Genomic DNA, 12,337 nt, shown 5'->3' on the forward strand with positions numbered 1-12,337 from the left:
AATGACTTTAAAGAAACATTTTAAGGACTAGCAGTTTATTAAGGTATAAACATCTTGCAAAATCTGTAGCAGTGAAGAGCTACCATTGTTTTTTAAGCAGTAAAGGCCATTTTCAGCTTTGTGCTCGAAAGACTTGCAGACCTCCCTTGGTCCCTCTCCCTATGCTACGGCTAAGTGATATTTTTAACTTTTTAAAGCTATTAATAGCCTATATTTATTATTATTCATTATTAAAAGCTATATATTTAAAGATATTTTAAGGCTTATTGGCAAATTTCTGAAAGGAAGCTGATCACTCTTGTGGATATGATGAAGCATGGACAGAAGCTTGAGAAGACTTTGACTTGCAAGAGGAATTTCCCAGACCTGCATGGAGAGAGTAGATTGACACAAGTCACTCTAGTGACACCTTCAACTGTAATTATTTTAGGACTAAACCCCAGTTTCCTCAGAGCAGTCTGACTGCAGTGCCCCTGTCCCTGCAGAAACACTTTCCAGTGACATTTAGGTAAAAATCCTACAGAACCTGCTTTTCTGTCCCTTCCTTGGTGGAGTTCCAAATTCGAAAAGTCAAGAGGATCCTTGTTCCTCACTCCAGGAAGTTTGTCCTGTTCTCAACTTTTTCCATGCCAGCTCAGTAAATCCCCAGACCATAGTGATGTCACTCACATCCAACCTCCAGCCAGACTTGGCATCCCTCACCAATGTCCCACTAACTGAAGCCACGGTGCTGTGTGGGCACAGCACATTTCAAACCCTGCCTTGGGGCCAGGTTCACACCTCCACTGCCCAAAGGTGAGTGACTGTACACAACTTTTTAGAGCTCTGCAGAAACTGGGGAATTTCATGCAAGGATCCTGTCAAGGCCTGTCCAGGCACAGTTAATCACTATCCAGCCTCTAACAGGGCACATAACTATGGTGTTTCAACCAGGACTACGTCAGCTGAGCCACATATTCAGTTTCTTTTCCCTATCCAGCGTTAAACTAGAATTTCCCTGTTGCTAAATTCAGATCAGTTATACGCAGATAGCTTGAAGAACTTGGAGCCCAGACACCTGTGAATAAGCCCAAAAGTGTTTCTGGTTTGTGCCTCACAAATCCCACAGGGCACTGCCCCGCCACAGGGTTAACCACCCTGCCACCCACTCTGAGGCACAACCATCTCGGTACAGCGACTTCCTGCTCCTGCCCTAACAGGAGACCAACTGCAACAACTCTCTGCGGTATCTAGCTGACACAGCAACACCATGCAAGGAAGATTTTTTACAAAGTTCTCCTTTTTTTGGAGCAAAGGACTCTTGCAGGCACAGGATGGCCAAAACCAGACCAAAACTGTGCAGAAAGAGTTTTGTGTTCCAAACCAGCACTAATATGATCTACTTTTTTGGGTGTGGTTGCTTCTGTTCCTCAGCTTTTCAAACCCTCCCCTACTACAGGAATGAGTCTGTGTTTCCCTTACCAGCATGGCACACAGCATTGGAATAACTCACCATGGATCATCCCAACCACAGCTCAGAAGTCTGGTTCTGCAGGAAAGAAGCACAAAGCGTTAAATTTGGGGGTAAATGGCATCCCCTCTCCCATCCCCAGAAGGTTCCCCCCTGGAAACAGCCCCAGTGTGGTAACCAGAGAGTTGCCCTCAGCCGTGGCTGAGTCTAGGTCACCACCATCAGCCCTGATCGCTGAGTCCTTCTTCACATTCACAAAACATAAAGCAAAAATTCACTGCATGACCCACCACCTTCTAGTGAAGCTCACCAAGGCAGAGATCAGATGACACAGCATCACCAAATATCTATGGATTAACACCATTCCTCCCTGAATCCTTCACAGGTATGTGTAACAGCCTTTTCAGCTAAAACAAAGTTAATTTTCTATCTCTCTAACACAAGACCTTCAAACACCACTCCTACAACAACCTGCTTCCCAGGAAAAGGAACAGGCGCAGCATGGATATAAAGCAAGGCGCCCCAGCATGCAGAAGAGAAGGCACAACATACCCCATCGGTAAGTGGCTGGCCCTGCCATGCTGGAATGCACCACCCTGCAAGTGAAGATGTCCTCCCTTGTGGGGATGAAGGGCGCATAGACCAGGCGCTGGAACTGCCACTTCTCGTTGAAGGACAAGTCCCCGTAGGTGACGCCGGGCATAGGCTCCCCGTTCTTCAGGAGTTCGATGTCAATCTTGGGTGGGTGAAAGCCAGTGATGAAGCAGTGGAGGACGTTCTCCTTTCCCTCCTCGGCGCGGTTACGGGCGTAGACTTCGACTTTCGGCGATTCTAGAGAGAGGGGCGAGGGCGTGTGAGAAGCGGGACTGCGGCGGGCATCGCCTCGATGCCAACCCTCGCCCATCCCCCCACCCGGGCACAGTGACCCGGACCCGCCGGGACCCCGCAGCCCTTCACCCTGTCAGGAACCTTCGCACCAGCCCAGGCACTCACCACTGACCGCACCGGTCGCACCAGCCGCCTCCAGGCCGGGCAGCGCCAGCAGCGCCAGCACACCGAGCACCAAGACCCCGCGCACCATGGCCGCTCCTCGCTGCCTCACCGTTTCCCGGAATGACCCACCCCCTGCTCGCACTCCGCGTTTTATACCCTCCGGCAGGCGCGGCCAATCGTGGCGCGGAGCGGCCGCCAGCTCATCGGTCTCCGGGTAGAACGGGAGAGCCGGGGTTGTGCGAGCCAGGGGCGGGAGCTTTCGCTTTCAGTTCCGCGCTGGGCGGGGGAGAGACCCGGGCACAGACCCCGGGCCGTCGGGCCACAGCGGCTGGACGTGAGCCCAGCTGGACAATGGCACCTGGTCTGCACTAGCCCCGCTGTGACCACAGACCAGGGCAGCGCCCGTCCGCTGTGCCGGGCACTGCTGCGGCCACACCCCAAATCCGGGGGTCAGTTCTGCCCCTTTCACGACAGTAAGGACTTGGAGGGGGTGGAGCGTGTCCAGGGAAGGGAACGGAGCTGGGGAAGGGGCTGGAGCAGAGCACCAGGAGCAGCTGAGGGAGCTCGGGGGTACCTTCTTTTTCTACAACTCCCTGACAGGAAGGGGCAGCCAAGTGGGGTTGTGCTCTGCTCGCAGGAACAAAGGTGAGAACAAGAGGAAACAGCTTCAAGTAGCTTCAAGGTTTAGATTGGATCTTAGAGAAAAGTTCTTCTCTGATAGGGCTGTCCAGCCTTGCCACAGGCTGTCAGAGCAGTGGTGCAGTCCTCATCCCTAAAGGGATTTAAAAGCCCTGTGGGTGTGGCACTAGGGGACATGGGCTAGTGGTGCTGTGGCAATGCTGGAGGAATGATTTGACTTGATGGGCACAGAGAGTTTTTCCAACCTAAATGGGGTTGGAAAGCCACCCCTTGCAGAACAGTTTGTATCCAGGGCCAGTATTACACCAACAGTCTAAGGTGGAACAGCCATACACTTTCTTTTATGAACTTCTTTCAAAATCTTTGTGTAATGTCTCATTCCAGCAGCTGCAGGGAAAGAAGTTGACTGTTGTTTGAGCACAGCATAGACATCCTGACAAAACATGCGAATTCTAATACCAAAGAACCAGGTTTTCTGGTGCCTTCTCCAGAAGAACTGTGAGCACCAAAGCCCAGTGAGGCTAGAAATGCCACTGTGTATCCCACTAATGCCGCTTGGAGGGAAAATAAAGGGAAAAGAAAGGAAAGTCACTGCTAGTGGGGAGAAAACAGCAGCATGGTGTAAGCACCAAAATGCTAAGCCCCTTTAGGTCCTGCTTTCTTAATGCACCTCTTAATGCAACTCATTAAAACACAAATTAAATTAACAAAGCACGTATGGAGAACTTTCCAAAGGCAGCAGGTAAATCAGGAGAGGCCAAGCAAAGGAAAATCTTGAAAACACTTGTTATCAGTTCCCACTGGCCCGGCTCCTGCTGGGTTTGCTGGTTACCCAGTGAGCAGTGCCAGCCACGCAGCTGAACACACACAATGTTTTTCTCAGTGTGGGATAAACAGATGCAGCTGTGGCCAGAGCCTTATCAGGGACCTCAGGGCTCTGGCAGAAATAATCCCTGAGTGCTCCATGGGTGGCAGAGTTGTTATTAGGGTCACCACATCAGGAGTTACCACCCCGGTCCAGCTGTCTCAGGGGTGAATCTGGCTCTGCCCAAGTGGACACTCCCCTCGGCTCAGGGAGAGGATGGCAGGACACAGATCCTTTCCAGGCCCTTTGGGATGTGAATCCCTGGCAATGACTCGACTGTAACCCACACCACGTGTCAGAATTTCCCAGTAAAGAGAAGCACAACTCTTCCCCATGATGTGATTAGAGTAGCCTGATCTTCCACTTTTGGGACAGTTTTGCTTTTATTAGCAGAATATTGGGAGAATTATTTGGGATTGGGTGACATGACCAAGGTGCTCCTGTTATTCAGGGGAATAAGGGCAACCCGCTATGCTTTGTGAGATGCAGAAATCTGTAGTGTTAGTGTTGACGCCTGTGCCCGGTCTTATCTATCAGAATAGTCAATCCCGACAGACCACATCCCACCTGTTTTCCGTAACTCCTCAGAAAGATATCAGCCCTGAGAACGCCATGGCAGTCAAGGAGCGAGGCGAGCAGTGGGGAAAGCTGTCCTGGGGCGTTCTGTGTTCCGAGAGCCGCAGGTGGGGTCACTAAACCCCTCCATCCTCACTCCTCCCTCGGCTGCAGGGATCCCTCGTGCGGGGCACGGCGAGGCGAGTGCGCAGGCGCAGGCCGCCGCTGGGAGCCGCCATGCTGTACGGCAGGCGCATGCCGGAGCCGGGGGGGCGGCCCATAAAAGGGGCGGCGGGGGCAGCGTGGCCCTGTAGAGGGACCCGGGACGGACGGAGGGTGGGCGAGCGGGAGGAGGAGGCGGCGGCATCGCGGGATGGCGGAGGGCGGCGAGAGCATTGTGAGTGCCTGCCCTGCTCCGCTATTCCCTGCCCGCTGCCGCCTCCCGGCGTCCCGCTCCCTCTGCGGTGCTCGTTCTCCGGGGCTGGCGCTCGCCGGAACGGTCGGTCCCGGAGCAGACGCTGCCCTGGAGGTGCTGGTGGGATGCTCTTCCCTGCCTTGTGCTCGCGTGCCGCTCGTGCCCGCGTAGCGGCTGTTCACTCTGGAGCTGAATGATGTCTCAGCCCGGCCGCACGGGTGCCGTTCCGTGCCGGGATTCGCCGGTGCCGGCAGCTCCTGGGCGCTCAGCCTACGGGTCCTGTCCTCGCTGGCGGTGCCGCTGGCTCGTGCTTTTCCCTTTTCCAGCTGTTAGCCCTGTGGGTTGTCTGGCACCACCAGTAGAGTGAGGGGGAGGTTGGGTGCCCCCTCCCCACTTTTGGGAACATGTTAGGGTTACCTCTCTCTTAGCGAGGAATCTGCTGCTTCCAAATCTAGATTCTCGAGGATTTTCTGCTGGTGGAAGATGTGCTTCTGCTGGAAGAGATGGCTGAGGAGGATGAGGAGCTTGACCTGTACAACGAGATGACTTTTGGGTTAGGTAAGACCTCAGGGGAGTCCTGGTGTTGGAGAGACCTGCCAGCACTCGGGGGGAGCAGACAGCCTGGTGGGCACTGCTCAGGCATTAACCCACCCTACTGTGCGCTGCTTCCCCCCTCCAAGACCGAGACTCCACAGAGGAGGATGTCCCAAAACTGCTGGTGGTACCGGAGATAAGCCCTGAGGTGGCCAAAGCACTGGTAGAGGCCACTGGAAGAGCAGCTGAGCAGCTGGAGGAGCTGCCCGAGGAGGAAGGTGGGATGGAGGTGGAGCAGGTTAACTCTCAGATGGAGGAAGAGGTAGAGGAGCTGGGGACTGAGGAACAGGAGGAAGACCAGGAGTGCTTTGAGGAGCCCAGTGAACTGGAAGACCCAGCAGTGATGAGAGCTGTGCGGAGCAAACCCACACTGGAGGTGATGTGTGAGCAGACAGGGGGTTCTGCTCCTCCCCCCTCCATCCTCACACCTTTGGGTCCTGCCCCACAGAGGGCACTAGGGCAGGGAGGCAGACCTTTAACTCCCCTTTCCTTGCAGAGCCAGGACTCGGCGGTGCTGGACAGCAGGATTGGTACTTGTTGGGAAGAGTTGGGCAAGGAGGACACGGTAAAAATGTCCCCACCCATCTGGTGATGAGGCAGGGTGGCTCCTGTCGTGTTCCCTGCTCTCACCTCCTGTTCACTTGCCTCATGCCAACATCTCCCTGTTTTCCAGGTGTCAATGGATCCCACAGCATTGGGATCCTCCCCTGGCAGTGTCCCACGTCACCTCATGCTGGAGGTGGGTACCTCCAGTCAGGCCTTCAGGGGGTGGCTAAAGGCTCCCCACTACCCTAGGACAAGGGTCACACAGGGAATTTGTGACACCTGGGGCATCTCTAAATGGCTCTGGAGGTGCATAGATGTGTCTTGGGTTTCCAAGGCTGTGAGTGTCTTCCCAAAGCAGAGCCTGGATTTGAAGGCAAAGTTGAGTCTGGGGGGACTGGGACCCCCATGATTGGTGTTTTATGGGTCCCCAACTGTTCCACACTACCAGGGTGGGAGTCCAGGTGGTACATGGTATTGGTTGAGCAATGACAAAAGGTTTTAGTGAGCTGATTGTTGCTGAGGGAACTAAACTGTTCCCAGCTGTACTCTGTTCCCACCTGCTGCTGCCTCCTCCCACCAGGATAAAGCCATCCTCCAGGTTCTGGAGAGACCTCCACCATCTACCAACATGGCCCTGGACTTCTGTGGCTCTCTTGTGCAGAGGGGCTGTGGGGGCTCTCCCCGGCTCAAGTGCCCTGACTTAAGACTGATGTCCCCCAAACCTTTCCCCCAGTGCTTTCTCCAGCAGGTAACAGGTTTGGGGGTGCTCTTGGATCCCTTCTTTCTCTGCTTCCCCTCCTTGGAGGTGCAGCCTTGAGGACAGGCTTGTCTGAGTGGCACCTCCTCTCTGCACCAGGCACCCCTGATGTCTCCTCGACCCTTCTCACCGCCTTGCAGACCCCCTCCACTCTTCACTCCCAACCAGGTAAAGTGGTGGGCTTTGAGCTACTGCCATGGGCCCACTGAGGCAGCCCTGGAGTGGCAGGGGATAGGGACAGTGGCAGTATCTGAGGGTAGCACTTTGCCAGAGGAGTGGGAGCCAGAAGCCAGTACAGAGCTGGCTGACCCCTCTGAGATGCTCAGAGGGGAAGGCTCAGACCCTTGATGTCCTCTCTCCCTCTCAGATGGCAGGGTATGCACCTCCAACCCCTTTCCAGCCCGGGTCCCCCACCGTGGGCAGCCCACCGCGGGCTCTAGGCATGCACTTCAGGTCCATGTCCTCTTCTTTGGACCCTGCTCTCTTCTTCAGCCCCTCAGCCATGGGCCAGCTGGACTTCAGGTAGCAAGAGTGGGATATTGGGGTGGGACTGGAAGGGCCCTACAAAGCAGCTGGGGGTCATCTCACTCTGGGGATGTCCCAAAACCCCCCTTGACCTCTGTCTGGTGTTCCCTGCAGCACACCCAGCCACATGACCCAGCTGCACCCTCAGCACCAGCGCATCTTGATGCAGCAGCAGGGCAGGCAGGTGCAGAGGTATGGAGGTCTTTGGGGTGCAGGGGGGGCTCTGGGTGGTCACAGTGGGCTGAGGTCTTCTCCTGTGCCAGTGTCTCCCCCAAGAAGCTGTGGTCTCGTAAAGCGGATCCTTATGCTGGGCTGATGACTTCCAAGGAGAAGGACTGGGTTGTCAAGGTGCAGATGATGCAGCTGCAGAGTGAGAATATGGATGATGACTACTATTACCAGGTGAGCTCCTGCTGCCAGCCACCTGCAGCTTGTTCTCCTCAGGGTGGGGCTTTGGGAGCTGGGGAAACCCTCCAGGACTGGTGGAGGGACTCCTGGCTTTTCCTGTTGATACAGACCTACTACCACCGGCTGGAGCGCAAACAGGCGGAGGAGGAGCTGCTGGGCAGGCGCAACAAGCCTCCCAAACTGGTCACGCCGTTCATCCAGAAAGTGGAGACCTATGACTCTGGTGAGGGGCTGGGGCAGGTGTTAGGGGGCTGGGTGAGGAGTTCTGGGATGTGGTGTCACCATGTCCCTGCTCTTCCGCAGTGGTGCGCATCGCTGGGTCACTGGGCCAGGTCACGGTGTCCACCTGCTACAGCCCTCGCCGGGCCATTGATGCTGTGCACCATGCCCTCATGGAGGAGGTAGGTGAAGGGAAGCTGGGCTGGTTGGGGCCCTGAATTGCCAGGAATGCTCCTTTAGGAGCTGCCCTGAGCAGTGGGATGGGGCACACAGATGGAGGAGGTGCCACCTCAGCAGTGGCAGCTTGTGCCTGGCCAAGGGGTGGGACTGGGCTCTCGCCAGTTGTAGCTGGCCATGGTTTCCCCATGGGGACTGCTCTGTGTCCTGAAGTCACCTCTGGTCCCCAGGGAGCAGCTGGCCCAGTGCTGGGTTGGTGGTAGTGTCTGGGGATGGCTGTAACCTTTGTGCCTTCCTTTCTACCCTTCCAAAGGCTGCAGGGACCCACCTGCTGCGAGCGCTGCACAGGATTGAGAAGGTGAGTGAGTGGTGATTTGGAGAAGGGCAGGATGGGCCAGGTGCTCTGTTTTCATCCAGGAATTTCTCTTAAGGGGACATGTACCTAGGCAGGGTCCTGGATAGCCATTTAGTAGAAGTTTCTCTAAGCTTCTTCCTTACCCTCTGTAATTTCTCCAGCTCTTCCTGCAGCTGCTGGAAGTGGAGGAGGTGCAACAGAAAACATCCAAGGCCCTGGGGGACCAAGAGCCCCACAGGCAGGAGGAGAAGAGCCAAAAAGTGGAGAGTATCTACCAAGCCTTGAAAATTAGGGCTTGCAGCATTGAAGAGTGAGTCTGTCCCATGGGGAGAGGGGAGCAGGCAGCATATCTTGGTCCTTGTGGATCTGAGATGGTCATTGATGAGCAGGTCTAGGTCACAGGAGGATTGGGTCCTTCCTTCCATGTGTCACTGCAGCCTGTGCTGACCCTGCCTGTGAACCTTGTCCTCCACTGGAGCTGATGCTGGTCCTTTTAGATGGACAGAAATGCTCCAGGTCTCTTGGGATTTGTGCCAATGGAGCCTTTGTTCCCAGGGAGGCAGAAGATGAATTCCTCCAACTGCTGTGCGTGAGGAAGGGCAAGAAGCTCGTGGCCCGGCTGCTGCCCCACCTGATTGGAGAGCAAAGGGAGAAGATCCTGCTGACCATCACCCACCACCTGCCCTTCCTCATGAAGAAGGACATGCTGGATGAGGCAAGCACCTCCTGCCAGGGCAGGGATGGCTTGGGTTGTCTCCTTCCTTCTCTGTTCTTGTTGGGGGTGGCACCCTGGGCAACAAGGGGGCCTGTCCTCTGGGGTTAGCATTGAGACCAGGAGCCTCTTCCCATCCTGGGGGAGGAAAACGTCTCCAGGAGTCTCTGCAGTGACCCCTTCCCTCCAAGTGCTGGGATGGGGTTGTGGCTGTGATAGGTCAAAGGATCTCAGATTCCTGCTCTCCCCTCTGCCCTGCCCAGTCTCTCCCCCTGCTCTACAGCCCGTTGAATGAGGTGGTGGGTGAGATAACCTTCAGCAAACTCATTGAGGTCCTGCAAGAGCTTACCCAGCCTCTACCTGAGTCTTTGGAGCTCCCCCTCACCATGGCCTTGAAGAACCAGGTATGTGGCCCTGAGCCTCATCATGTCCCTGGGGTGTCCCTGCTGCTTGCTGTGACACTTCTGGTGCTTTCCTGCAGTTTGGCATCTCCTTGCTGTATTCCCTGCTGAGCCATGGCGAGAGGCTGCTGTCCTCACGTGTGCCACTGAAGCCGTGCAGGGGGGACTTCGAGACATGGTGAGGGACTGTGTGAGCTGGGAGGGGGGTTGTCACTGCTCCGTGGGGTGCTCACCCCCTGTGCTGGTGCCCCCAGGACAGACATGGTGTACCTGATGTCCCAGGAGCTGTCACGCCTGCCCACAGCCTCGCTGGCAGAGCCTCTCTTCTTGCCCAGCAACCTTGTCCTGCTCTTCTGCCGCTACCTGGACAAGCAGACTGTCTACCACCTGGCAGCCAAGATGGCTGAGTGAGTACTGCCTGGAATAGCTTCCTGCTCTCCTGGAGATCCCCGGGGGAGAGGAGCAGACAGCACTGGGGCCTCACTGCTTCCATTGCCCCCTTGGAATTATCTCCAGATACCTACTGTGTTGAGCTAATCCTGTTGCCTTTGCTCCCACTTCTTTGGGACAGATCGGCAGCCTGGTACTCCAACCTGACCCTTTCCCCGCAGGTGCTCCCCGCTGCCCGCGGAGGCTGACATGTTCTGCTGAGCCCCGGGAGCTGGGGACGGGGTCTGGAGCCGGCGGGGCCGGGAACGGGCAGGGCCCGATGCTGTGGCCTTGGAAGTGAACACTTACCCTGGTGCGGGGCACTCTGGGTGACACGGGCAGCGGCAGGGCTGGCACCGGGGGAATGATGCCGCCCTGTCCCGGTGCCGGGAGCACGGAGGTGGGTGGGTGTAACTTATTTTGGCCTCCCCCCGGCAGTGGGTGGGGTCACGGCGGGGGCTGAGGCGGGGCACAGGGGCGCTGGGAGCACCTGGGGAGGGATTTCGTCTACAGCACTCTCTGTAAAGTGCTTGTAATAAAATAAAAAGGTGATTAACGAGCTCCTCTGGCTCCTGGGGGCAGCTTATGTTGGATGCACAGTGGCCCTATGGGCGCATTGCTGGGCAGGGAGACCCCTGGCCTGGGGCAGGGAGAAGAAGGGAGGGATGCTCAGGGGATCAAGGAGGAGAAAGGAGTGTTTGGAGAAGGGCGATCGGAGGCCCCACACACCTGAGCACCCAGGGAGGGGAATGAGCTGGGAAAGAAGGGATGTGATGGGGAAGATAAATCACAGCTTGTCCTGATAGGGAAAGATTTGTGCAGGCATCTGGCAACACGTGGGAAAGATACGGTGGGGGGGTCTTAAGTGTATGTAGGTGGGTAAATAAAGCACCTCTTGTCTCTGATGGGCTCTCAAAATAGCTCTCCCAATAGCTCTCAAAAGCTATTTAGTCTGAAGTCTTCCAGCTGTGGTCACAGTGAAGTACCTTGAGGCATCTTTCTAATCAATTGTGACTACCCCAAGCTGCTCCTCACTTTTATATTTGAGGCTGTGTGCAATGTCTCTTCCCGCTGTGGGAATCTTGGTAGCTCCTGTTGGGTTCTATGGTGGGATTTCCCCTAATCCTATGGGACAGCTAGGGCTGGGTCACCTCGACCCATCCAGAGGTCTAAACCTGACACCCAAAGCCTGGTGTGTATTCAAAAGAGGTTTACAGCAGAGAGTTGTCTCATCCTCAGACTGCCCAAGCTCCAACCCCAAGTGGATGAAACTATTCCTTTAAAAGGAATTTCCCCTTCCTCCCTTCAGGGGCCAAAGGGAAAATTTACAGAGAATAAGGCTGTGAGGGCTTGGGTGGGATTTATCTCCACTGATCATCAAGGTAGCTCAGTTTCTTCTGCTTCAGAGTGCAAGGTTCAGCTGGCAGGACCTCCCAATCCTTCTGGCAGCTATATCTCCTCCTGCTGCCTCTCCTGCTCATCTTAAAGGATGTATGTGCCCCTCACACTTTATCCTTAGGGAGTTTTCTGGGACAGCCATGTTCATTCCTAGCCATCCTCGTCAAAAAAAGTGACACTGGTAGGTTCTCCATGGGCTGAGCCCCTCGTTCCAAACCCACTGAGGCAGTCTGGGAGGATTCCAGTGTGGGGTCTCACCTGCCAGTGAAAGTACAGACCTTGCTGTTACAAATCTCAGAGAGAATGTCAGGCAGGAGGGAATTAGCAGCTGCTTGTTGATAGCAGGAACTGGGGAGGACACGGGCAAGTCCTTCAGATAAGGATAAGCTGTGTTCTGTTTTGTTTGCTCCTTGCCTGGGAGCCAGTGTGGATGAAGGATGGAAGTGTGACCTGGCTGCAAACATGTACTAGACCAAGTTCTAGCATGGAAGGTTGGAGATCTCTGCTGGATTTTGCTGCTTCATTATGGGAGACAGCTGAGGGAAAAGAGGGAAAAACCCATCTCTGTTGCTCGCTCACAGCACCCAGTGCTTCCCACCTGGAGAAACAGACCCTCTCCATAGGACAGCACCCAGGAATGAATCCAGCTCAGGGGTGTCTTGCAGGTCAAGCATTCACCTGCATCTGATGGAAGTCCAGGGTCTCTCCTCTGCTCTGCCCAGCTCCTCCTGAGAGGATTGTTGGCCCCAGAGGATGGTGGTGACCCATGACTGTGGGCTGTCACTGTCTAGAGTGGGAAGGGGGTGTGGGGCTCATACTGGAATGTTTTGGGGTGTATGGAGCTCATCCAGGGCTGCCTTGGGTGTTGTATGGGGTTAATCCTGAAAGACCTTCAAGTG

General features: G+C 55.4%; 2 protein-coding genes across 2 annotated transcripts; one reads left to right on the forward strand and one right to left on the reverse strand.

Annotated features, from left to right (window-relative positions):
* Window positions 1–227: 227 nt before the first annotated feature.
* B2M (beta-2-microglobulin) lies at window positions 228–2,581 on the reverse strand. Its single transcript, XM_083871392.1, has 4 exons — window positions 2,444–2,581; window positions 2,003–2,281; window positions 1,493–1,528; window positions 228–366 (listed from the first exon to the last, which is right to left on the reverse strand). Exons 1-3 carry the CDS (start codon window positions 2,529–2,531, stop codon window positions 1,515–1,517), a joined length of 381 nt encoding a protein of 126 aa, XP_083727518.1. The 5' UTR covers window positions 2,532–2,581; the 3' UTR covers window positions 228–366; window positions 1,493–1,514.
* Window positions 2,582–4,875: 2,294 nt separating this feature from the next.
* On the forward strand, window positions 4,876–10,262 carry PATL2 (PAT1 homolog 2; the record flags this gene model as incomplete). Its single annotated transcript, XM_083870624.1, has 19 exons — window positions 4,876–4,899; window positions 5,373–5,475; window positions 5,598–5,887; window positions 6,008–6,076; window positions 6,185–6,250; window positions 6,638–6,805; window positions 6,914–6,982; window positions 7,182–7,336; window positions 7,454–7,531; window positions 7,603–7,741; window positions 7,856–7,970; window positions 8,051–8,148; window positions 8,457–8,501; window positions 8,660–8,808; window positions 9,054–9,213; window positions 9,474–9,614; window positions 9,692–9,789; window positions 9,866–10,018; window positions 10,223–10,262. The coding sequence occupies 19 exons, from the start codon at window positions 4,876–4,878 to the stop codon at window positions 10,260–10,262; spliced, it is 2,160 nt and encodes a 719-aa protein (XP_083726750.1).
* Window positions 10,263–12,337: the final 2,075 nt, after the last annotated feature.

This window comes from Zosterops lateralis, assembly GCF_965231275.1.
Source record: "Zosterops lateralis genome assembly, chromosome: 13".
NCBI classification, from domain to species: Eukaryota; Metazoa; Chordata; class Aves; order Passeriformes; family Zosteropidae; genus Zosterops; species Zosterops lateralis.